Consider the following 26,673-nt stretch of genomic DNA (forward strand, 5'->3'; position numbering starts at 1 on the left):
TGGGCCACATGTCCAACAGTCTGTAAAGCTGAAGTGCATGTTGTTCAATGTGTGCTGACGCAACGTCTGCTGTGAGATAGACCCTGTTCTCTTTGTCTCTCAGTATATGAGGGGCTCTTAAGGGAAAGGACAGTAGCGCCTAATGATGTCTACTCTTCAGCCTTCTACTGATACTCATTATCTCTCTCTCTCAGATCTAGATGATCATTAAGAGGGAGAGTGCCTCACTGTGGAATAAAGACCAAAGATGAAACCCTCTAATTCTAAAAAATAATCACACAAACCCCCTTGTCTGAAGAGCACTTGGCCTAATATATTTAAATAAGATAATGGAACAAGATATTCATTTTCAGAATAATGCCTACTGCAAATTAAGAAAGTTGAATTTACAAGCTTGTTTAAACCTATTCATGCTAAGCAATAGGCCTACAGTGTGCTATTGTTATACCTGTATGAATTCTAATCCTTCTGTGCACTTCAACAACAACAGGTCCAACCTCCCATCTCCCAAGGACTGAATGTCCAAGTAGGGTGATTGTTAATCAAGCCAGATACCTTCAATGATGTTCTCCATGATAAGCCAAAGACCCTCTACAACCCTAGATGGACTGTACTGAAATATGAATAGGTCTATAGCACCCAAAAAAATGTTGCATCATTACTAGGAACATCAATTAGAGTGATCACAATGATGACAAAGCTGATAAATGGAAATGGCTGCATGACCACGTACAGTGCCCTTGTGCGTATGAGCCTCTACCATAGACCTAAGCAGGGATTCACTCAATCATAAACATTGTGCCTCATGATAATGAGCACACACAATGAACATCAGGGTAATTACAATAAAACAGTTGTAGAGTTGACAAAACAACACAGCTCAGACACTTCGTTATGCTAAATTGTTTATAAAACAAAGACACTAATTATCTTTATGGGGGTACAGTGTACAACATTCACACGTGCTTGACAAAACAAATGCATCCCAAAGTAATTGGGGGATTGCACATTGAAGAAGAAAAAGGCAAAGTACAATGGAGGCAGAGACCAAGTGTGTGATGGATCTAACTAAAAAGGAGAGTGAGAAAAAAAAGAGTGTGTGTGGTTGGGGGTTTCTTTTTGGTGTTCTTCCTTATTTTGAAGTTGAGGTTACTGCATATGTACTGATATGCCCTCACACAGACACTACTTTTCCGGTAGAGAGAGTGAGTGAGAGAGAGAGAGTGTGAGTGACTGAGTGAGTGAGTGAGTGGACCCCGAGTATTGCCTATCAAACAGTGCAGGTAAGACGAAAACCCAGCAACACTGTGCTTTAAAACACGGTGCTTTAAAACTCACATATTTGAAGCATTTGAAGGTTCAGAGAGACTGTCAAGACACTGCATAGAGCGCTATACAGCTTCTGTACTGTAGGCACTTATTTGAAGTCAGCAGGACAAAGGATAGCAGATAAATTACTGATTGTGAATTACAGTTGTGTGTGTAATGTGTGTATGCATGTGGGTGTGTGGATGTGTGGGTGTTTGTGTGGATATGTTTAGGAGTCTCTACTCGCGAGGTTTCAGTGTGGACCTGGAGCTGGATGGGAGTGTCTCTAGGCCATTGGGACCCCATCAGCACCAGGGTTCAACCTGCACAGATGTGTTCTCTGCAGCCACTGACTGCCATGCACCCCAGTGACCCATACACAAGCGCTATGGTGAGTACAACAACCATCTTACTTTATCAGTCACTGTAGTATTATATTATTCAGTTGATTTAAATGATTAAATGGATAAGAATATAAATTCTTTAGACATTTACTTTTTCCAACCTGAAGTTAAGAAATGAATAGCAGTTGTATTTTAGCCTCTCATTTTCCATTCTTGTCTGACCCCGATTCCCTTTTCTCATGTAAAATGAATGGAAGGAAGTGACACCTGAAACCAGACCTATGCTGATAGAGGCCCGCTGTAACCATAACATTGTCACGATCTCAACTAAATACAGAAGCTCCTGTCAACTGTTTAATCTACATAGCCTACAACCGTTTATCTCTTTCATTAAAAACCGGGTAGTTCGAGCCCTGAATGCTGATTGTCTGAAAGCCGTGGTATATTGTCTCATATGACGCAAAACTACTTGTTTACTGTTCTAATATCATTGGTAACCTGTTTATAATAGCAATAAGGCACCTCGAGGGTTTGTGCTATATGGCCAATATACCACATCTCCTCAGGCCTTATTTCTTAAGTGTAACTCTTCTTCTGTATTTTCTCTTCCTTATTCTGAAGAAGTTCTCAATAATTATAGAGAGTCAAAGTATGAAACTAGGCAATGACTTCTCTGGAAAATGTATGTTCTGACAATGACATGTTCTGTACTTACCACTAACTCTCAGAACCCTCTTACCGTCATCAAGAGAGATTTTCCTGAAATAGCACCACCCCACCACCAGTGCCCAAGAAGATGCTGGCTTGCACCCTATCCCTACCAGGGGTCTATCTGTGTCCTATCTCCCCAGTGCCTGCTACCCTGCCGTCACCAAAACTATGACAATACTCTCTACCCCCATCACAGACACTCAGCCCCATGTAGAGAGAGACAAAGAAAGACCAGTCCAGAAGAGCCCTCTCCACTTGCAGCCCCTATCTCAACTGAACTTCGATACACCTGACGAACAGGTTCACTATTTCTTCAGCAGTTCTACAACCAGGGGAATATTTCTCAAGGCATTCAGCATCACTACCTACTGTTCCTGAGAAGTATGGCACAGCACCTGGAGGCTGGGGTTCTCCTGATGAGAGAGTCCAGTGAAGGAGTTGGTGCATTTCAGCCCCAAGATTTCCTGTTGTGTGAAAACGACCAGCCCATGCAGATAGCAGGTTCACTGTACCACAGCCTGCATAGCCCAACGTTTCCAGGGATGATGCTATACTCATAATATATAGCTTATACTCATAATATATAGCCTACGCAGTATTCATACTTGAGTCATACGCACAGTGCAAAAGTCAAGCTGAATGCAAACACAGCAAACCAAATGCAAATAGCCACAATCAAAAACAGAAGATAATAACAAAAAAGGGGTATTTCTATGTTCTACCTCAAGCCACAGTCATGATCTGCACCCTTATATGGCAAGTTTGGTAACCCCTAACTCACATGTTCAAACCCCCGTGACACACACGTCCTCTGAACTGCAAACAGGTGTTGAGCAACCCAACAGACTGCAAAGACAACAGCAAACATCCATAGGTTAGAAAGAGCTGTTTTGTAAGACTGTACAATAGAGGAGCCAACCAACTTTGAATGTGACTTGTTTACGAAAGGAACGTTTTTTGGATGTTCTAATTTTCTCCCAGGTAAACAGTGAAGTTTCCCCCTCATCTCATCCTACCTCAGTGCCGCCCCATGTCAACATTCAGCAGGTCATTGTATATTTCCTATCATGCTCAGCATTGGAGAAAGAACCTGGAATCAAAACCACAATCACTTCAGACTCCTCACAGTCTGATCAGTGACAGAATCACCAGATTGAGGCAGACAAAAATCAAGCAGAGCCTGAGGACAGCGGTGGCCCGGTCTACAGTTGTTTCACTATTGCACATGGGATACACAGTGACTATTGAGAGAGACTTACCAACCACAGGCTACTTTGGAAGACTTTATACAAGAGGGAAGGGTCCTGCAGAGCTTTCAACTACTAGTCTATGAGAGGCAAGTGAGTATTCTGCTGCTACAGTTGGCCTTGGGGTTTCAACACCTGTGCAGCAACGCAGCCACCTGCGCTGAGGGCACAGTGCATCTTACTGGTATGGCCAAGGGGTGAGAGGGGAGAAAACAGAGGGAGAGGAAACAGCAGGAAAGGCAAATGATGAAAAAGGACAATCAATGCCGGCACCATGGCAGATAAAGCAGGAGAAAGTGAAGAGTTCTTAGAGTATGAAAAAAAGAAGGCGAAGGGAGGATTCAGACCCTATGGAGAAACTGGGGAGCCTCTCAAGTGGTGTTGACCCATTACCTTACTCTCTCTCAGCCTGTTCATGCTGCTACATCCATACAGTCTCAGCTCTGAGCATTGCTAGAGTACTGCCTGCACCTCCCTGACAACGCTACCTCTCAGCAGACAGAGTTCAGATGACGCTACCTAGAACTCCCCATATCTACCATGGCTTCTCCAGCTCGCCTCCTGGCTTCAGGATAGGTGTAATGGGCTACAGATAGCAGACGTAGTGGGGGTCCTGCAGGCTCTGCGGTCCATGTACTAAGCTCTTCAGGCTAAATCCCACTGGGCCTTTCACTCTGCACAACTGGCTGTCAGTCAAGCAGGCACTTCTGTTGCTGAAGTTGGCAGAGATAGGGCTGATTGATTCAGGACCAGCCCAGTCTGGACTGGGAACGCTTCCTGTGTCTGCAGTACCTCTCCTTCAATGACTCCAAGACTGTGATGAGGACCACGGCACGACTAAGACTCCAGAACACAGTGGACTGGAAGTTGTCATTACTCACAACAATACTCATGTCTATTTCAAATATGTTAATTGAAGTCCACTGCTTGAATTATTGATCCTCTAATCTAATGTGTAATGTGGATGATTTTAAACGTTCATGTAGTCAGAATGTATCTAGAACATCTGGAATGCATAAAAGGTTCGCTTTTTTCCTCCACTAAAGGGTTTTCCAAGGATATTAACCACATTTTATATCAACTCCATATCAAAAAGCCCAAATGAAAGCTAATCAAATGTACACCTTCCTAATATTGAGTTGCACCACCTTTTGCCCTCAGAACAGCCTCAATTCATCGGGGCATGGACTCTACAATGTGTCGAAAGCATTCCACAGGGATGCTGGCCCATTTTGACTCCAATGCTTCCCACAGTTGTCAAGTTGGCTGGATGTGCTTTGGGTGGTGGATCATTCTTGATACACACGGGAAACAGGAAAAATCCAGCAGCGTTGCAATTCTTGACACACAAATCCTTATTTAATCCGTCCCCACCCCTTCATCTACACTGATTGAAGTGAATTTAACAAGTGACATCAATAAGGGGTCGTAGCTTTCACATGGATTCCCTTGGTCAGTCTACGTCATGGAAAGAGAAGGTGTTCCTAATGTTTTCTACACTCAGTGTATATGCACTACCATTAACCTTTCATGGATCCAAGGAGCTCCATTAGAACACAGTAATGATTTTTAAATATCAACTTACAGTGCACTAGGTGAAATTCAACACCGACAGACTGATGTCTATCGATTTTAACAGATTATGCTTTTACAACTCTGGTATATCCCTCTGGTCTACATATCCACAAATTGTACTTCTTGTACAAATCTTCACATATTTCACTGCCCTGTACCTAATTTCTACAACATATAACTAGAAATCAAAATCCACTTGTTAAGGTGAGCACTTTTATTCGCGCACTTGTTACAACATGCAGATTTCAGTCAAGTGAATCAAAACTAGAAATCGAAATTCATGCACACATTTTTTTTTACTAAACATGAAAATCAACTTGAAATAGCCCAAAAAACATAACTAATTACATGAGTATGCTGCATGGAAATTACCATAAATATTACATCCTAGAGATTATCATTGTGGTGGATGGGGGAGGGGGAAATCAGCACTACACATGGAAATGATTACAGTGGTGAGGAAACATTTTCCAGATGTGTACATTCCTGGTTTAACATTACACACTAGTGCAAATGTCATTGTAATACAGCACATCAAAGGTAATAAACAGAAAATTTCACAGGAAACCTCAACTTACTGAGTTTTGATAATATGTATTTTCCCTAAGTGATAGAGTGGGATGGGGAAGGGTACATAAAAGCAAACTTGTGTGTGATCGGTTATTCGTCGTCAGAGGAGTCTCGTTCGATGCTGTAAGCCATGAAGAAAGCGTCGGGGCGGGTAGGGACGAGGGGATGACCTGGTCTCACAATCTCAAAGCCCAGGAAGCTGAAGGTACGCAGCAGAGATGCTGGAGAGAGAGAGAGAGAGAGAAAGGGTAGTGTGAGAAGAATCATAACAAAATAATAAAGTATAAAAAGAGGGGTTGACTGGACACACACACACAGGGACTTACCTCTGTCGTCTCGGTTCTTGTGGAAGCAGATGAAGACATGGTCAACCTGCAGCTTCTCTTCCGCAAACTCCAGCAGGAGAGCGAAACTGGAGAAGGGAAGTAAATCAATGAGCTATTAAGGCAGTGCAATATAAACAGAGTCCATCTGGTTTAAAGAAAACAAAAACAGTCTTAACCTCTACGGGATCGGTGTCCCGTATACGGGACGGTTGAGCTAACGTGCGCTAATGTGATTAACATGACTGTTGTAGGTAACAGCAAACTTTCCAGGACATAGACATGTCTTATATGGGCAGAAAGCTTAAATTCTTGTTAATCCAACTGCACTGTCCAATTCACAGTAGCTATTACAGTGAAAAAATATCATGCTATTGTTTGAGGAGAGTGCACAACAACAAAAAACGTATCACGGCAACTGGTTTGATACATTCACCTCTGAAGGTAAATAATGTACTTACATTCAGTAATCTTGCTCTGATTTGTCATCCTGAAGGTCCCCGAGATAAAATGTAGCACAGTTTTGTTTGATAAAATAAATGTTTATATTCAAATGTAGGAACTGGGTTCTACAGTTTGAACCCCTGCTGTCTCTGGCGCCACACATACCCCGCCCGGCCATCTAGATGTGTGAAAGTTAGTGTATAAGCTAATGATCCATCATGTATGACATTCCTGGGAATGTGTAAACTTACATTTTGTATTACCATATCATTTTTGTATGTTCTCTATAGTTATGTACTTGAAAATGTATCAATTGACCAATTCAATACATTTGAGCAGACTTGATACAAAATAGTCCAGTATTGCAACGCTTCACTGGATCAATCTCAAACTTTGCACACACACTGCACCATCCAATGGCCAAAATCTAAATTGCAATATTATATTGTGGCCTTTCTCTTGCATTTCAAAGATGGCAAAAAATTTTTTTGCATGTTTTTTGGTTTGTATTATCTTTTACCAGATCTAATGTGTTATATTCTCCTACATTAATTTCACATTTCCACAAACTTAAAAGTGTTTCCTTTCAAATGGTATGAAGAAAATGCATATCCTTGCTTCAGGTCCTGAGCTACAGGCAGTTAGATTTGGGTATGTCATTTTAGGTGAAAATTGAAAAAAAGGGGTCCGGCTCCTTAAGAGGTTAAAGACATCATCCAGCGATTTTAAAAAAACGTTTTACTGTTGAAAAGCATTATCCCAAGTATAAATAAATACAGTAAAACACACACTAAGGGGTAACAAAATATATTTTGAACAAAATAAGGTTTTAGACAACTGCAAAAAAGAGTAGGGCATTCAAGGAGTTGGTCTCATGGGGATTAGTGGTGTCATTGGCCTCCACCCTTGCTTGAGGAACAATAGAGAACAAAAGAGGAAAGGCCCACCCCGCCCACTTGTGCCATTTCATGAGGATACCTGGACCAGCTATTGAGATGTGCCTTTTGTTAAAGGAAAGGGTCACCCATTTTGAATGTTGTATTGTTTTTGTGCATCTCTGAGTGATGTTCTATCGATTCCCTGGGTCATATCATGTGTATCCGAGTTACTGGAGTTCAAGCAGGCAGAAATTTGGCCGGTATGACTTAGTATTGTGATAAAGTCGCTCTCATTACACTGGAAGTTAATAGGAATACGACTTTAAGATCGCGAAAATGTCTATCATATATGACAGACTTCAATACTGGCCGATGTAATAACTCGGGAGGATGTCTTCTCTCGAATGAGCCATTGATCATATTTTTGCGATATTCCTACCTCGGGACATTTGTAATTTAACGGAGGGTCTAGCAAATTTTCCTATGTGTCTGCCTCTTTAGTCCAGGGTGCACTGCATGGTGCCGTTGCCAGAGATATTATAGAAAGGAGATAGGAATCCAATGAATGAAGGAACGTATAACGCCCCACCCAGCAGACTGTCGACCAATCGCGTTCACGTTGTCGTCATACTGAATCAAGCAGTTGCTAAGCGTCACACAATCCCTTCTCAAAGTCAGTGTATATGTCAAGAAACGTGCCAATTTCGCTCGAAAGTACGTAACGTTACGATTCCAAAGCCATATGACGTCACAGATAGCAAGTAAATTCACACATCTCTGAAAAGATTTTTAATGTTGTACTTCTTGTTGACAAAATTTGTGCTAATGTTGGGTTTTAGAGCTTGCGCCCAATAGACTCCCATTCACTCCTTGAAGGAGAGCGCTCCTTGTCCCAGAATCGCCCAGAATGCACCGCACGGCCCATTGACGTAGCATGGGCAACGTTTCCCATCTCCTCAAAAGTATATCTGCCGTTGTGAATGTCAGACTCCACTCTGAGGCGCATCGATCTGCAGGTTGAACGCGGTGAGATTGTAGACTCCTAAATTGATAGTGCAGTTTGTTTAGGCGATTTTACAACTAACTAGCTACTTTACATGCTGATATTGTCTTTGGTATTATTGTATGTAGGTGCATTTGCTAGCTAGCTAGCTACCTAGCTAGCCAGCCCATAGAGAAAGCATTGCATTGTAGATTTTGAAGTCGACTTGAGCTGCAACAGATTCCCACAACGATTTACCATGTTGCTATCAACCTTATTATAATGCCAAAATGAAATATCTGTTCACAAAAAATATTGTTCTCACATATTAGTGTTATTTAACACTGTAAAATAAAGGAATGAGTGGTTTTGGGTGGATTTTCCCTTTAAGTAAATCAGGTGATAAATGAGCTGAAAAGGAGAATGGAGTAGGAAACCAGAGGACAAAGGAGAGGTTGTATTTGCATTGGATCACTGACCTGTCTTTGCTGCCCTCAGGCAGGGCTCCAGGGGGGATCTCGATATAGATGTTCCTCCCTTTCAGTGCCCCCCTCCAGACACAGTGCTTGCCCACTGAGCGACGGGGCTCAAAAAGTAGGAAACGGACTCTGCCGTTGGTGGGGGGAGGCTCCTCAAGAACCAGCAACCGAGCATCCTGCAAGAAAAAAATAGAGAAATTAGCGGGTACGAAGAGAGGTTTGACACAGGGAGGTATCCTAACGCCAGAGGATGTGAAGGAGAGATATAGGAAAGTGGACTCACAGAGTAGAATAGCTTAGCTGAAAGATTGCGATCCCGCTGGTCATTTCCTCGCCCACCTGGGATCTTCAGGGGTGGGCGAGGGGCATCAGGAACACCACAGAGGCCCCGGACAGGGGTTACTGCAACAGCGGGAACACCACCTCGGACTGGAGGTGCTGGAGAACACACAGAAGAACGGCACAATTATTACTAAAGGATTCATATAATTTTTACATTGAGCAGTGCCTTGAGCAGTGCCTTCAGAAAGTATTCATACCCCTTTGACTTTTTCCACACTTTGTTGTTTGACAGCCTGAATTCAAAATTGATTATTTTCTCTCTCTCACCCATCTAACACACAATACCCCATAATGACAAAGTGAAAACATGTTTTTAGAAATGTTTCCAAATTGATTGACAATGAAATAAAGAAATATCCTATTCACACCCCTATCACTGTGTTTAAAAGAAATTGGACGGTATTTTATGTTTTTGAATAATAACAATTCTACATTTGCTTTATGAGTAGTGAGTGACCCTAGGGTGGCAACACATACATTCTAAGTAAAATCTTCAACCAAAAATAATGTATTGCATTTATCAACTTCTGCATTTCTTGCACTCATTTGAAATCATTTCAACACTGCCACGTAGGGCTGCATGATATGGGCAAACAATCTAGGCCTTATTTTTAACCAAATGTAGCAATTGCGATTTGAACTGCGATTTAGAGCAAAACACTTGGGTGAACTGTTGGAATCATGGAAATAGAATGATTATTCTAATTCTATAGTTAGAATATATTAGTGGGCACTTTGAATACAGTGATGTTCGACATGACAACGAATGAAAATGCCAGGGAGGAGTTATTGTGACAGGGTAAGAATCAAAGTATTGACTAGGGTAACCTATAATCTTTGGCTACATTGAATTTTCTCTTAGCTACTTCATGTAGCTAACATATTCATGCTTTGCTTATTCCTCTTTGATTTAGAAGATACTGTTGCACAAACATGCTGATTTAGGTCTACACCATCACTGGTATAATCAGGCTGTATAGCTATTTACGTTTGCTCTGACTCAGTACATTTATTAGCTAGCTAGTCAGCTGGCTAACTATCGATTAGCATTCGCTAAGACAAACTAGCCGTTTGCAGATGTAATAAACAAACTAATAGTGTAATTATATAACGCTAGTGGATTTATATTAAGAAGCAAAGTGAAAACAGCATCATTGTCATCAACTTTGCTGCCTGTGATGCATTGACCATGCAGACTGAACACAAGTGTCTAGTGGTCGAGGAACCACAAATGCGCTCCTTGAGTGACAGGCGGCGGAGCTAGGTCTGTATGGAAAGCAGCATGGAGAGAGAGAGATGACTCAAGTAGCGGAGTAAACTATAAAAATGGACGTTACACACGGCGTATCAAATTTAACAAACCAAAAATCCAAATACCATTATATAAGGTAAGGTAAAGTAAAAACCCAAACCGGTCAGTGCATCAATACCGGTATATCGTAAAATAAGGTATACCACCCAGCCCTACCGGACTCAATACATGTTAGAATCACTTTCGGCAGCGATTACAGCTGAGTTTTTCTGGGCAAGTCTCTAAGAGCTTTGCACACCTGGATTGTACAATATTTGTACATAATTTTTTATAAAATTATTCAAGCTCTGTCAAGTTTGTTGTTGATCATTGCTAGACAGCCATTGCCATATATTTTAAAGCCAATTTAAGTCAAAACTGTAACGAGGCCACTCAGGAACATTCAATGTCATCTTAGTAAGCAACTCCAGTGTATATTTGGCCTTGTGTTTTAGGTTATTGTCCTGCTGAAAGATGAACTTGTCTCCCAGTGTCTGTTGGAAAGCAGTCAACCTGGTTTTCCTCTAGGATTTTGCCTGTGCTTAGCTCTATTCAGTTTATTTTTATCCCAAAAAACTCCCTAGTCTTTGCCGATGAAAAGCATACCCACAACATGATGCAGCCACCACCATGCTTGACAAATCAGGACATAAAGTTCATTTCTTGACCAAATTTGTTGCAGTTTTACTTTAGTGCCTTATTGCAAACCGGATGCTTTTTTCCATCTGTCATTTAGGTTAGTATTGTGGAGTAAGTACAATGTTGTTGATCCATCCTCAGGTCTCCTATCACAGCCATTAAACTCTGTTTTAAAGTCACCATTGGCCTCATGTCTCCCGAGTGGCGCAGTGGTCTAAGGCACTGCATCGCAGTGCTAGCTGTGCCACTAGAGATCCTGGTTCGAATCCAGTCTCTGTCATAGCCGGCCGCGACCTGGAGACCCATGGGGCGGCGCACAATTGGCCCAGCGTCGTCCAGGGTAGGGGAGGGAATGGCCGGCAGGGATGTAGCTCAGTTGGTAGAGCATGGCTTTTGCAATGCCAGGGTTGTGGGTTTGATTCCCACGGGGGGCCAGTATGAAAAATAAAAAAATTATGTATGCACTCACTAACTGTAAGTCGCTCTGGATAAGAGCGTCTGCTAAATGACTAAAATGTAAATGTAATGTTGAAATCCATGAACAGTTTCCTTTCTATCCAGCAACTGAGTTAGGAAGGCCACCTGTATCTTAGTAGTGACTGGGTGTATTGATACACCATCCAAAGTGTAATTAATAACTACACTCAAAAGGATATTAAATGTCTTGTAATTATTATTATTTTTTATCTACCAATAGTCTAAGACGTTGGGGGAGGGGGGTGCTAAGCTGAAATATGGAATTGTTTTAAGATGGTCATACAATCATTTAGCGATTTGATTTGGGATTTCAGGACCCCTTTAGGTATCAAAAATATATATATTAAAATTATTTGATAAAATATTGATTTTGGCCTTTAATACTAAAGCCCATTGAAAGGCATTGAATAACATTCATAAATGGCAAAAAAAGACAGTCAAAAAATACATCAACAGGTGTGTCAATCAACTCTGGGGAGGTTAAGCACATTTTACTGAATTACTCCTGAATTTATTTAGGTTTGCCATAACAAAGGAGTTGAATACTTATTCACTCAAGACATTTCAGCTTTTCATTTTAATTACACTAAACAAAAATATAAATGCAACATGTAACAATTTCAAAGATCTTACTAAGTTAGTTCACAAAAGGAAATCAGTCAATTTAAATAAATTCATTAAGCCCTAATCTATGGATTGCACATGACTGGGAATACAGATATACAGTGGGGAGAACAAGTATTTGATACCCTGCCGATTTTGCAGGTTTTCCTACTTACAAAGCATGTAGAGGTCTGTAATTCTTATCATAGGTACACTTCAACTGTGAGAGATGGAATCTAAAACAAAAATCCAGAAAATCACATTGTATGATTTTTAAGTAATTCATTTGCATTTTATTGCATGACATAAGTATTTGATCACCTACCAACCAGTAAGAATTCCAGCTCTCACAGACCTGTTAGTTTTTCTTTAAGAAGCCCTCCTGTTCTCCACTCATTACCTGTATTAACTGCACCTGTTTGAACTCGTTACCTGTATAAAAGACACCTGTCCACACACTCAATCAAACAGACTCCATCCTCTCCACAATGGCCAAGACCAGAGAGCTGTGTAAGGACATCAGGGATAAAATTGTAGACCTGCACAAGGCTGGGATGGGCTACAGGACAATAGGCAAGCAGCTTGGTGAGAAGGCAACAACTGTTGGCGCAATTATTAGAAAATGGAAGAAGTTCAAGATGACGGTCAATCACCCTCGGTCTGGGGCTCCATGCAAGATCTCACCTCGTGGGGCATCAATGATCATGAGGAAGGTGAGGGATCAGCCCAGAACTACACGGCAGGACCTGGTCAATGACCTGAAGAGAGCTGGGACCACAGTCTCAAAGAAAACCATTAGTAACACACTACGCCGTCATGGATTAAAATCCTGCAGTGCACGCAAGGTCCCCCTGCTCAAGCCAGCGCATGTCCAGGCCCGTCTGAAGTTTGCCAATGACCATCTGGATGATCCAGAGGAGGAATGGGAGAAGGTCATGTGGTCTGATGAGACAGAAATATAGCTTTTTGGTCTAAACGCCACTCGCCGTGTTTGGAGGAAGAAGAAGGATGAGTACAACCCCAAGAACACCATCCCAACCGTGAAGCATGGAGGTGGAAACATCATTCTTTGGGGATGCTTTTCTGCAAAGGGGACAGGACAACTGCACCGTATTGATGGGGAGGATGAATGGGGCCATGTATCGCGAGATCTTGGCCAACAACCTCCTTCCCTCAGTAAGAGCATTGAAGATGGGTCGTGGCTGGGTCTTCCAGCATGACAACGACCCGAAACACACAGCCAGGGCAAGGAGGGAGTGGCTCCGTAAGAAGCATCTCAAGGTCCTGGAGTGGCCTAGCCAGTCCAGACCTGAACCCAATAGAAAATATTTGGAGGGAGCTGAACGTCCGTATTGCCCAGCGACAGCCCCGAAACCTGAAGGATCTGGAGAAGGTCTGTATGGAGGAGTGGGCCAAAATCCCTGCTGCAGTGTGTGCAAACCTGGTCAAGACCTACAGGAAACGTATGATCTCTGTAATTGCAAACAAAGGTTTCTGTACCAAATATTAAGTTCTGCTTTTCTGATGTATCAAATACTTATGTCATGCAATAAAATGCAAATCAATTACTTAATCATACAATGTGATTTTCTGGATTTTTGTTTTAGATTCCGTCTCTCACAGTTGAAGTGTACCTATGATAACAATTACAGACCTCTACATGCTTTGTAAGTAGGAAAACCTGCAAAATCGGCAGTATCAAATACTTGTTCTCCCCACTGTACATCTGTTGGTCACAGATACCTTAAAAAAAAGATAAGGGTGTGGATCAGAAAACCAGTCAGTATCTGGTGTGGCCACCATTTATCTCATGCAGTGTGACACCTCCTTCGTATAGAGTTGAACAGGCTGTTGATTGTGGCCTGTGGAATGTTGTCCCACTCCTCTTCAATGGCTGTGTGAAGTTGCTGAATATTGGCGGGAACTGGAACACGCTGTCGTACACGTCGATCCAGAGCATCCATACATGCTCAATGGGTGACATGTCTGGTGAGTATGCAGGCCATGGAAGAACTGGGACAGTTTCAGCTTCCGGGAATTGTGTACAGAACCTTGCGACATGGGGGCTGTGCATTATCATGCTGAAACAGGAGGTGATGGCGGATGAATGGCAAGACAATGGGCCTCAGGATCTCGTCATGGTATCTTTGTGCATTCAAATTGCCATCGATAAAATGCGATTGTATTCATTGTCCGTGGTTATGCCTGCCCGTACCATAACCCCACCGCCACCATGGGGCACTCTGTTCACAATGTTGACAGCAGCAAACCACTTGCCCTCACGACGCCATACGTCTGCCATCTGCCCAGTACAGTTGAAACCGGGATCCATCCGTGAAGAGCACACTTCTCCAGCGTGCCAATGGCCATCGAAGGTGAGCATTTGCCCTCTAAAGTCGGTTACGACGCCGAACTGCAGTCAGGTCAAGACCCTGGTGAGGATGACAAGCACGCAGATGAGCTTCCCTGAGACTGTTTCTGACAGTTTGTGCAGAAATTCTTCGGTTGTGCAAACCTACAGTTTCATCAGCTGTCTGGGTGGCTGGTCCCAGACGATCCCGCAGGTGAAGAAACCGTATGTGGCGGTCCTGGGCTGGCGTGGTTGCATGTGGTCTGTGGTTGTGAGGCCAGTTGGACGTACTGTCAAATTCTCTAAAACGACGTTGGAGGCAGCATATGGTAGAGAAATTAACATTAAATTATCTGGCAACAGCTCTGGTGGACATTCCTGCATTTCAGCATGCCAATTACACGCTCCCTCAAAACTTCAGACATCTGTAGCATTGTGTTGTGTGACAAAACCGCACATTTTAGAGTGGCCTTTTATTGTCTCCAGCACAAGATGCACCTGTGTAATGATCATGCTGTTTAATCAGCTTCTTGATATGCCACACTTGTCAGGTGGATGGATTATCTTGGCAAAGGAGAAATGCTCACTAACAGGGATGTAAACAAATGTGTGCACAAACTGAGAGAAATAAGCTTTTTGTGCGTATGGAACATTTCTGGGATCTTTTATTTCAGCTCATGAAACATGGGACCAATACTTTACATGTTGCGTTCATATGTTTGTTCAGTGTACATTTCTAAAAACATGATTCCACTTTGACATTATGGGGTATTGTGTGTAGGCCAGTGACACAACATCTCAATTTAATCAATTTAAAATTCAGGCTGGAACACTACAAAATGTGGATAAAGTCAAGGGGTGTGAATACTTTCTGAAGGCACTGTACCATATCACTTCTTACTAGTAATACATGTATTGTTTTAGAAACATTACAAAGCATGCTCATCCATTTGTTTTTGGTTTTTTTGTGGTAATTATAGAACAAAAAATATGGCTGGTAAAAAAAAGCAGTTGCTGGTAGATTTTTGTATTTACCTGCCACAGTGGCTGGTGGACCAAAAAGTTAGTTTCAGTCTCTGGTGATGACTCATTAAACAAAATGACTGCCTTCACTCAGCTTGGTTGTCAGAGATGGCTACCATGGTGACTGATTCCCTGTTGACATATCACTGATTAATCAGAGTGAACTGTCACAATGGGATTAGCCTATGGGGGAAAGACCGCTGTCGGCATCATTTCGGGAAACCATGTCACTGGAAAAATACTGAACAATTTCAGCTACCCGGGCTAAAAATTAGGGTGGCAAAAAAAGGTGGAGTTTTTAGCCTAATTCAAGTCTGCACTAGCGACAAAAATGCCAACCTCTTACGTCACTGAGGCATGTGCCAGATTACCGACTGCACTGATCAGCCATTTTGCCTAAGCCACAACAGTGTGATCTAGTTCAGAATAAGCTTTTCTGTGGGGGTTGCGCTAGCAGAGCTGAGAGTAGGTATATTCTCCGAGCTCCAAACGGGAACAAAACCCATTAGTGGTGGTGTTACTGTTCACAGACTCTCTCTTACGCAAATGCCACTCCAGCGTTATATGTGGAGCAGACATGTGAAAGCAAAGTAAGAACCCATTGTCAACCTTGGACCTCAAAATCAGAGTAACAGTGATATACCTCAACCATCGTCAAGATGACGTCATAGGCTCCTCACTTATCATTTCTAAGGTATAAGTGATTCCAGTCAATATAAGTGGTTCTAGTGAATGAGGTTACTTTGGAAACCGCCCGACCAGATTATTGCAAATAATATCCAACTAGCATCCTTATGTAAAATCCCTGGCCGTTGCATTCCACCTGCAAGTTGTTCCCACAGATTCAACTGCACTGCTATTCTACGCCATTCACAATATTCCTATACACACCATTCATGAAGCGCCTTAACTTGTGACAGCTGGTTTAGTCAGGTGGGAGATGAGTCCCAGCCTTTACCAGTTGAATGAATCTGATGTGGAAAAATACTGCCTGGCAGAAAAATAGACTAGATATTTGGCCATAGGGGAATGATTTTGGGGCAGTTATGGACACCTCGCAACCTGTACTCAAAGCACTTAAATGGTGGGGCTGGGGACTAAGTTTCAAGAGGCCTCTTCCTCTAGTAACAGACAACAGCTCAATGCCCCACCCACACAACAGACCATAACAGCATTTCACACCCATTGGGCACAGACTTGACCAGAACGTGCAAATAGTGCTGTGTCCATTCTGATAGAATATTATAACCATACTACACAAGTCAACAGTAGTTGTACTCAGTGAGACTCAGCAGACTGTCTAGGCTAATCAAGATGATTTGCAACTATTGACAATAATCAATGGAAGAGACTCCATGGTCAGCCTACTTGTGTTAGGGCAAGTTCTTTAAATGTTGTCTAGGCTTTATTGGTCTACACTAATTTTAATTCCCACAGATGAGAAGGGATGTAAATTCTGATAGGGTTATGTCAAAACATAAGAATGAGCATCGACAGGTAAATAACCTACTTTTAGGGACTGCACATCCTGTACTTGGGTTTTTAGGCATAGGTACTGACGGAACTGAGCCAATAGGTAAGTTAACTAGCTGTCACTCATGTTATTCTTTAACCTAGCTAGGTCGAAAGTATATTTTCGACCTAGTCTTTAAGCAGGATAACAGTCAGTCAAGTCGTCAAGGGTTTTGATTGGCCAAACATATGTGAGTGCTCAGATATGATATTAATACCTGCAGGTGTTGAAGCGTTGCAAGCTAAATATTTGCCGCAATGGCTAGTAGTAGCTAGCTAACTAGCTGTGTGCCTGTTGCTTAAAACGCACTGCCACTACATAGCCACTAACGTCGACTAACGTCTTCCAGAACATTCGACGTAATAAATTGTGTCAGTCCATTTATCCCAACATTATTGTGAAACATGTTGCCGTAGCTAGTTTGTTTCTTAATTCATCGCAAATGAAGCAACAAGCGTTAAACTGTGCATTGACAAAGCCAAATGTATCTAGTTAAAGAACGAGCTGGCTAGCTAGCGTTAGCTGGTAAGCTAACTATCTAACGTTAGTTACCTAACGTTAACGCGTTAGCCAACAACATCAGCAGAATGCTAAATGACAAATTGTTATTCGAAATAAACCGCAACCAACTTTAATAACCAAAATTATACAGACTTCGACTACAGCTAAATATTGTCAACTTTGAGGGAAATAACGAAAGGCAGTTCCGCACAATATTGTTCTACTGACTTCTTACATAATATCCACTGTAAAAACAGTAAACAAGTCGCAAGTTATGCTAGCTGAGTACAGTTAGCTAGGCCTCTGTGGCTACTGACTCAATGAGTAATCATAGTCCTTCTGAATTGCTATCTCAACTTACCTTTCACTTTCGGGGTTATTACTGGGCAGTTCGTTAACTGGCATTGTAGATGTGGTTTTCTCTTTTTCTCTGACAAAACAGTGGCTATTTAATATCGTCTGAAGGTTGGATTTAACCATAAGGCCAACAGCGTCCAAGTCTGCAGATCCCTTTTGCTTCTCTCCTCACCAAATGATTTTTCTCGCAGGCTCAGGCTGCCAGAGCACAAGGGGAGGGCTCCTCGAGTCAGCAGTCACAAAGGAAAGGGAGTGTCCTAAAACCATGACGTTTGATGAATTAAATTTAGGAATTAAACCATAGAATTATGAATTACAATATTTTAATAGGATCTCTATGAATTAAACAAACTGTCCTACTCCAGTAGGTCACATGCTGTAGTCAAGTTTTTGATAATAAACGGTATAGCTACTGTATCACCCAGAAGGCAAGGTCAGTACAGGTGCATCAAAGCTGGGACCAAGAGACTGAAAAACAGCTTCTATCTCAAGGTCATCAGACTGTTAAATAGCCATCACTAGCCAGCCTCTACTCAGTACACTGCCCTGAACTTAGTCACTGTCACTAGCCGGCTACCACCCAGTTACTCATCCCTGCACCTTAGAGGCTGCTGCCCTATGTACATAAACATCGAACAATGGTCACTTTGATAATGGAACACTAGTCACTTTAATAATGTTTACATACTGTATTCTAGTCAAGGCCATCCTATTCAACTATTGCTGTACATATACTATTCTATCCACGTATTCTTCAGATATTTACTATATATTCTATCCACATATTGTCCATAATGTCTATACATCCCATATCGTTCACACACACACACATCTGGACTCTGACATTGCTTGTCCTAATATTTATATATTTCTTAATTCCATTCGTTTACTTTTACATTTGTGTGTATTGTTAGTTATTACTGCACTGTTGGAGCTAGGAACACAAGCATTTCGCTACACCCGCAATAACATCTGCTAGATATGTGTATGTATGTGACCAATACAATTTGATTTGATGTAGATTGTACTAGTGATTATCATTGTGGATGATGATAATGTTTTGGATTGTGGCTATGGGTGGTTTCAGAACACTTTGTTGTTGTATAGCTGATTGTTTGTAGCAGCAATCAACAGTATACAGTGCAGTCGGGAATGTTCCTCATCAATCTACACACAATATTCCATAATGAAAAAGTGAAAACAGGTTTATAGACATTTTTGCAAATGTATACAAAAATAATAATATGTAAATACCTTATTAACATAATTATTCAGATCCTTTGCTATGAGACTCAATATTGAGCTCAGGTGCATCCTGTTTCCATTGATGATCCTTGAGACGTTTCTACAACTTGATTGGAGTCCACCTGTGGTAAATTCAATTGATTGGACATGATTTGGAAAGGCGCACACACCTGTCTATAAAAGGTCCCACAGTTGACAGTGCACGTCAGAGCAAAAACCAAGCCATGAGGTCGAAGGACTTGTTCGAGTTCAGAGACAGGATTGTGTCGAGGCACAGATCTGGGGAACGGTACCAAAACGTTTCTGCAGCATTGAAGGTCCCCAACAACAGAGTGGCCTCCATCATTCTTAAATGGAAGAAGTTTGGAACCACCAAGACTCTTCCTAGAGCTGGCCGCCCAGCCAAACTGAGCAATCGGGGGAGAAGGGCCTTGGTCAGGGAACCCGATGTTTACTCTGACAGAGCTCCAGAGTTCCTCTGTGGAGATGGGAGAACCTTCCAGAAGGACAACCATCTCTGCAGCACTCCACCAATCAGGCCTTCATGGTAGTGGCCAGACGGAAGCCACTCCTCAGTAAAAGGCACATGACAGCCCACTTGGAGTTTGCCAAAAGGCACCTAAAGGACTCTCAGACCATGACAAACAAGATTCTCTGGTCTGATTAAACCAAGATTGAACTTTCTGGCCTGAATACCAAGCGACACATCTGATGGAAACCTGGCACCATCCCTACGGTGAAGCATGGTGGTGGTAGCATCATGCTGTGGGGATGTTTTTCAGCGGCAGGGACTGGGAGACTAGTCAGGATCGAGGGAAAGATGAACGCAGCAAAGTACAGTGATCCTTGATGAAAACCTACTCAGGACCTCCGACTGAGGCGAAGATTCACCTTCCAACAGGACAAAGACCCTAAGCACACAGCCAAGACAATGCAGGAGTGGCTTCGGGACAAGTCTCTGAATGTCCTTGAGTTTCCCAGCCAGAGCCTGGACTTTATTATTATTTTTATATATATATATATATATATTTTTTTTTAATTTTTGGGGGGGAATGGATCAGCTTAATATTGCAGATAGATTGTATCTTCTATCAATGTAATTGTCTGCATCACTTCCAATCCCCCATTTATTTATTTTTTATTTTTATATATATTCCCCTTTATTACTTTTCAACCCCACCATCCTTTCCCTACTTGGAGTAAATTAGTGAACAACAATGCCCAGGCCTCTACTTCCAGTCTATACTTACTATCTACACCTTATGGACAGAGTTAATTTTACAATAATTATATTATATATATATTTTATTTATTTTTTGCTCCTGAACTACTTCTACTCTCAACCTCTCCGATCATTTTCATGATGTCCATCTGGTTTGCTTCTAAATGCCATATCTTTCTAACTGTGCTCTTTCCCAAAAGCTCCCAACATACAACCTATATACTTATTATGGACACAGTATACTTACATTATTAGCTATCTTTGTTATTAGTCCCATCCTTCAACTCTATTCAATACCTCCCATCTATCTCTTAACACCATCCATATAGGATTTCTATTTGCCATATATATTTCAACCGTACTGTGATGTTTTACAAAAGTTCTGAACCTTTCTATTCTCATTGCTTCTACAGATTGTGAATTAATAATAAACATTTTTGCTATAAGTATTATTATATTATTGGATTGATTGACTATGACTTTTCAGATCACCCAGTAATGCTATCTGCAAGGTTAGTTCCAGGTAAATATTGCAATCCTTTAGCCATTCCTGGACCTGTGTCCAAAAACAAACTACAAATGGACAGAACCAAAACAAATGATCTAATGATTCTATCTCTTCACAGCAAAATCTGCAGAGCTGGGAAGATTGTATCCCCCATATAAATAACATTCTATTGGTAGCAAGAATTTTATATAATAATTTAAATTGAAAGATTCTAATTTTTGAATCCGGTGTCGTTTTGCGTGTCAGTTCATAAACACTATGCCATGGGATCGGTACGTCAAAGATCTCTTCCCAACTATTTTGCAATCTATATGGGACGGCTGTCAATCCTTTGGTCCTTAAGTGAAACTGATATACTTTTTTATTTATCACAGTTTTCCTTAACCAATTATGTTCTTTAATGCAAGGCCGACAGACAAGTTCCTTACTTTCTCCCCCTTCAACTTTCCTCTTCCACTTTTGCGGTAAGGCTGCAATTATTTGGTTGTAATTTTGGGTAGAGCAGACATTTCCATATGTTTTTGTTAGCTGCATGTGCGACATAACTCCACCAGTCCTACCGATGATATCATTTATTAAACATTCTGTCAAAAAATAAAGGTTTTTTGTCAATTAGTATATTTGAATTTAACCACAATATTTGTTGCATTATTTGTTCTGTCGTTTCTGGAGGATTAAATTGAAATTGCAACCAACTTTCTATGGCTTGTTTTAGAAATAGTGACATTTGGGAGATTATTTCCTTTTCAAATAACTGAAAGTGAGAGGTTGTAATCTGAATAAAGGGAAAAAGGCCTTTCTTGAACAGTGGGTGAGACAATCTTACTAATTTGCTTGAGAACCAGTTCGGATTTAAGTATAACTTTTGGATGACTGAAGATTTTAGTGATAGGTCTAATGCTTTAATATTTAATCATTTCTGTCCTCCGAATTCATATTCATTATATAAATATGCTCTTTTAATTTTGTCTGGCTTGCCGTTCCAAATAAAATTGAATATTTTTTTCTCATATAATTTAAAAAACTGTTTGCTAGGCGTAGGCAAGACCATAAGCAAATAGGTAAACTGGGATAATACTAAAGAGTTAATCAGGGTGATTTTTCCACAAATTGACAGGTATTTTCCTTTCCATGGTAGTAAGATCTTATCTATTTTTGCTAACTTTCTATTAAAATGTATTGAAGTGAGATCATTTATTTCCTTTGGGATATGTATTCCGAGTATATCCACATCACCATCAGACCATTTTATTGGTAAACTACATGGTAATGTAAAAATTGTATTTTTTAGTGATCCAATACGTAATATAGTACATTTGTCATAATTTGGTTTTAATCCAGAGAGGTTAGAAAATGTATCTAGATCCTCTATGAGGCTGTGGAGGGATTCTAGTTGTGGATCTAAAAGAAAACATGAATCATCTGCGTACAATGACACCTTTGTTTTTAAGCCCTGTTTTTCTAATCCCCTGATATTATTGTTGGATCTGATTTTAATAGCTAACATCTCGATGGCCATAATAAATAGATATGCCGATAGTGGACAACCTTGTTTCACTCCTCTTGACAGTTTAAAACTTTCTGAGAAATAGCCATTATTTACTATTTTACACCTAGGGTTACTATACATGATTTTGACCCATTTTATAAGAGATTCTCCAAAATTGAAATGCTCCAGGCATTTATATATAAACCCCAGTCGAACTTTAGCAAATGCCTTTTCGAAGTCTGCTATGAATAGCAGGCCTGGTTTCCCATATTTTCCATAGTGTTCTATTGTTTCCAATACTTGCCTTATATTATCTCCAATGTATCTTCCATGTAAAAAACCTGTCTGATTAGAATGAATAATATCCGACAATACCTTTTTAATTCTATGCGCTATACATTTTGCTAGGATTTTTGCATCACAACACTGAAGTGTAAGGGGCTCCAATTTTGTAAATGGACTGGATCTTTATATTTTCCACTTGTATCCTGTTTCAGTAATAATGAGATCAGACCTTCTTCTTGAGTGTCAGATAATCTACCATTTACATAGGAGTGGTTAAAACATGCTCTTAACGGTCCTCTTAGTATATCAAAAAAAAGGTTTGGTATACCTCGACTGGTATGCCATCCAACCCTGGGGTTTTCCCGGACTTAAAGTCTTTAATTGCATCCAGAAGTTCCTCCTCTGTAATTTCACCTTCACATGAGTCTTTCTGTGTGGCTGTTAATTTGACATTATCAATAGAAAAAAAATCTCTGCAGTCCAGAGCCTGGACTTGAACCCGATCTAACATCTCTGGAGAGACCTGAAAATAGCTGTGCAGCGACGCTCCCCATCCAACCTGACAGAGCTTGAAAGGATCTAATATATTTTAATTTAATTTTAATATGCCATTTAGCAGACGCTTTTATCCAAAGCGACTTACAGATCTACAGAGAAGAATGGGAGAAACTCCCCAAATACAGGTGTGCCAAGCTTGCAGCGTCATACCCAATAAGACTCAAGGCTGTAATCGCTGCCAAAGGTGCTTCAACAAAGTACTGAGTAAAGGGTCTGAATACTTATGTAAATGTGATATTTCCGTTTGTTTTATTTTTAAAAAATTTGCTAACATTTCTAAACCTGTTTTTGCTTTGTCATAATGGAGTATTGTGTGTAGATTTAATCAATTTTAGAATGAGACTCTAACGTAACAAAATGTGGAAAAAGTGAACGGGTCTGAATACTTTCCGACGGCACTGTAAATCTCTCCAGTGCTATATTTGTATTTTTTTTTAAAGCTCTCAGCTGTGCCTGCCTGTCAGGGATCAAGGCATCTAAAGCAGGGCAGGCTATAGGACACTTACCAGTGAACTGAAATCAATATCCACAAACCTCTCCTTCCATAGGAGAAAAAGGTCAACCCAGGTAAGACTCATTCTGTCATGTGTTTTTAAAGGTTTGCATTAGACTCTAGTTTGGGAATAATTTGACAAGGATTATCTGTATATTTACTTTTCCTCTGTTCGTTCAGACTGATTTCTATTTAAGAAATGTTTTATTGGTCTATGCTTTATTGCGATTTGGAACTGATCATGTCCTCTGCATCAACATGGTGCTTTCAAAAAGTATTCACACCCCTTGACTTTTTCCACATTTTGTTGTGATACAGCCTGAATGTAAAACATATTAAATTGCGATTTTGTGTCACTGGCCTACACTCAATACCCCATAATGGCAAAGTGGAATTATGGAATTAAATTAATTAAAAATGTAAAGGCTGAAATGAGTCTGAGGATTCAACCCCTTTGTAATGGCAAGCCTAAATAAGTTCAGAAGTTAACAATGTGTTTAACAAGTCACATAAGTTGCATGGTGTTTAACATGATTTTTGAATTACTACCTCATCTCTGTACCCCACACATACAATTATCTGTAAGGTCCCTCAGTCGAGCACTGAATTTCGAACACAGATTCAACCAGGGAGGTTTTCCAATGCTTCGCAAAGAAGGGCACCTATTGGTAGATAGGTGAAAAGCAGACATTAAATATCCCTTTGCGCATGGTGAAGTAATTAATTACACTTTGGATGGTCACTACAAAGCACAGGAGGTTGGTGGCACCTTAATTGGGGAGGACGGGCTCATGGTAATGGCTGGCTCGGGATATGTGGAATGGTATCAAACACATGGTTTGATGCCATTCCATTTGCTCCGTTCCAGCCATTACTATGAGCCGTCCTCTCCTCAGCATCCTCCACTACTACAAAGATACAAATGTCCTTCCTCAGTTGCCGGAGAGGAAGGAAACCGCTCAGGGATTTCATGGTGACTTTAAAACAGTTAGAGTTTAATGGCTTGTGATAGGAGAAAACTGAAGATGGCTCAACAACATTGTAGTCACTCTACAATACTAACCTAATTGACAGAGTGAAAAGAAGGAAGCCTATACAGAATACAAATATTCCAAAACATGCATCCTGTTTGCAATAAGGCACTAAAGTAAAACTGCAAAAATGTGACAAAGAAATTAACTTTATGTCCTGAATACAAATCGTTATGGGGCAAATCCAACACATCACTGAGTACCACTCTTCATATTTTCAAGCATGGTGATGACCACATCATGTTATGGATATGCTTGTCATTGGCAAGGACTAGGGAGTTTTTTAGGATAAAAAGAAACTGAATAAAGCTAAGCACAGGCAAAATCTTAGAGGAAAACCGGGTTCAGTCTGCTTTCCAACAGACACTGGAAGACAAATTCACCTTTCAGCAAGACAATAACCTAAAACACAAGGCCAAATATACATGAGTTGCTTACCAAGATGACATTGAATGTTCCTGAGTGGCCTCGTTACAGTTTTGACTTAAATCGGCTTGAAAATCTATGGCAAGACTTGAAAATGCCAGTCTAGCCATGATCAACGACCAACTTGACAGAGCTTGAAGAATTTTTAAAAAGGATAACATACAAATATTGTACAATCCAGGTGTGCAAAGCTCTTAGAGACTTACCCAGAAAGACTCACAGCTCTAATCGCTGCCAAAGGTGATTCTAACATGTATTGACTCAGGGGTAAATTAGTTATTTCATTTATGCTAAATATGCAAACATTTCAAAAAACATGTTTTCACTTTGTCATTTAGGGGTATTGTGTGTAGATGGTGAGAAAAACGATTTAATCCACTTTGAATTCAGGCTGTAACACAAAATGTGGAATAAGTCAAGGGGTATGAATACTTTTGGAAGGCACTGTAACCTCAATCCATGTATGTGCTCAAACCTCATTGCCTATGTGGTTTTAGAGCAAACGTTCAGTTGAGTTAACACTGAAAATGAAAGATTTAGTCTGAACCTTCACTGGGATGTTTAATAAGTTTACCTTTCAAATATCTTGCATTAACAAAACCCAAATATTACCTGAATTTACAGGACGCAACAGATCCAGAACATTATCATCTGAGAGTCTTAGCAGTAATACAATCCTTATTCATTACATTTCCATATTCAGTAATAGTATATTTTGTCCCATGTTGACCTACTACTCTGTCTACTTCTAGTGTCATATGAAAGTATTTTGTCCATCCAAAGTTTGAGTGAGGTTGAGAACCCATGGAAAGGCATTACTCTAAACCGTTGCATAGTGTTGGCGATCATCATTGTGCTTGTGAGCTCAGGGGTGAATGAAGTACATGGTGAGTGTTGAAACATATGATAAAAAATATATATCTACAGTGGGGAGAACAAGTATTTGATACACTGCCGATTTTGCAGGTTTTCCTACTTACAAAGCATGTAGAGGTCTGTAATTTTTGTCATAGGTACACTTCAACTGTGAGTTGAAGCCACTCCTTAGTTGCCCTGGCTGTGTGTTTCGGGTCGTTGTCATGCTGGAAGACCCAGCCACGACCCATCTTCAATGCTCTTGGGATGGTGTTCTTGGGGTTGTACTCATCCTTCTTCTTCCTCCAAACACGGCGAGTGGAGTTTAGACCAAAAAGCTCTATTTTTGTCTCATCAGACCACATGACCTTCTCCCATTCCTCCTCTGGATCATCCAGATGGTCATTGGCAAACTTCAGACGGGCCTGGACATGCGCTGGCTTGAGCAGGGGGACCTTGCGTGCGCTGCAGGATTTTAATCCATGACGGCGTAGTGTGTTACTAATGGTTTTCTTTGAGACTGTGGTCTAAGGCACTGCATCGCAGTGCTAACTGTGCCACTAGAGATCCTGGTTCGAATCCAGGCTCTGTCGCAGCCGGCCGC

At 40.9% G+C, this 26,673-nt stretch overlaps 2 protein-coding genes across 2 annotated transcripts in view; one reads left to right on the forward strand and one right to left on the reverse strand.

The window, feature by feature from the left end:
• The window catches only part of LOC311149299 (uncharacterized protein), a 176,407-nt gene that overhangs the window by 2,445 nt on the left and 147,289 nt on the right, over positions 1-26,673 (forward strand). The window lies entirely within an intron of this gene.
• LOC311149302 (ornithine decarboxylase antizyme 1-like) lies at positions 5,377-18,138 on the reverse strand. Its single transcript, XM_084186435.1, is given in 6 exon segments — positions 5,377-5,976; positions 6,082-6,167; positions 8,862-9,037; positions 9,145-9,231; positions 9,233-9,299; positions 17,962-18,138. Coding segments are annotated over 6 exon segments (666 nt in total). The 5' UTR covers positions 18,081-18,138; the 3' UTR covers positions 5,377-5,845.

This window comes from Coregonus lavaretus (genome assembly GCF_964263955.1).
Source record: "Coregonus lavaretus genome assembly, chromosome: 21".
NCBI lineage: Eukaryota > Metazoa > Chordata > Actinopteri > Salmoniformes > Salmonidae > Coregonus > Coregonus lavaretus.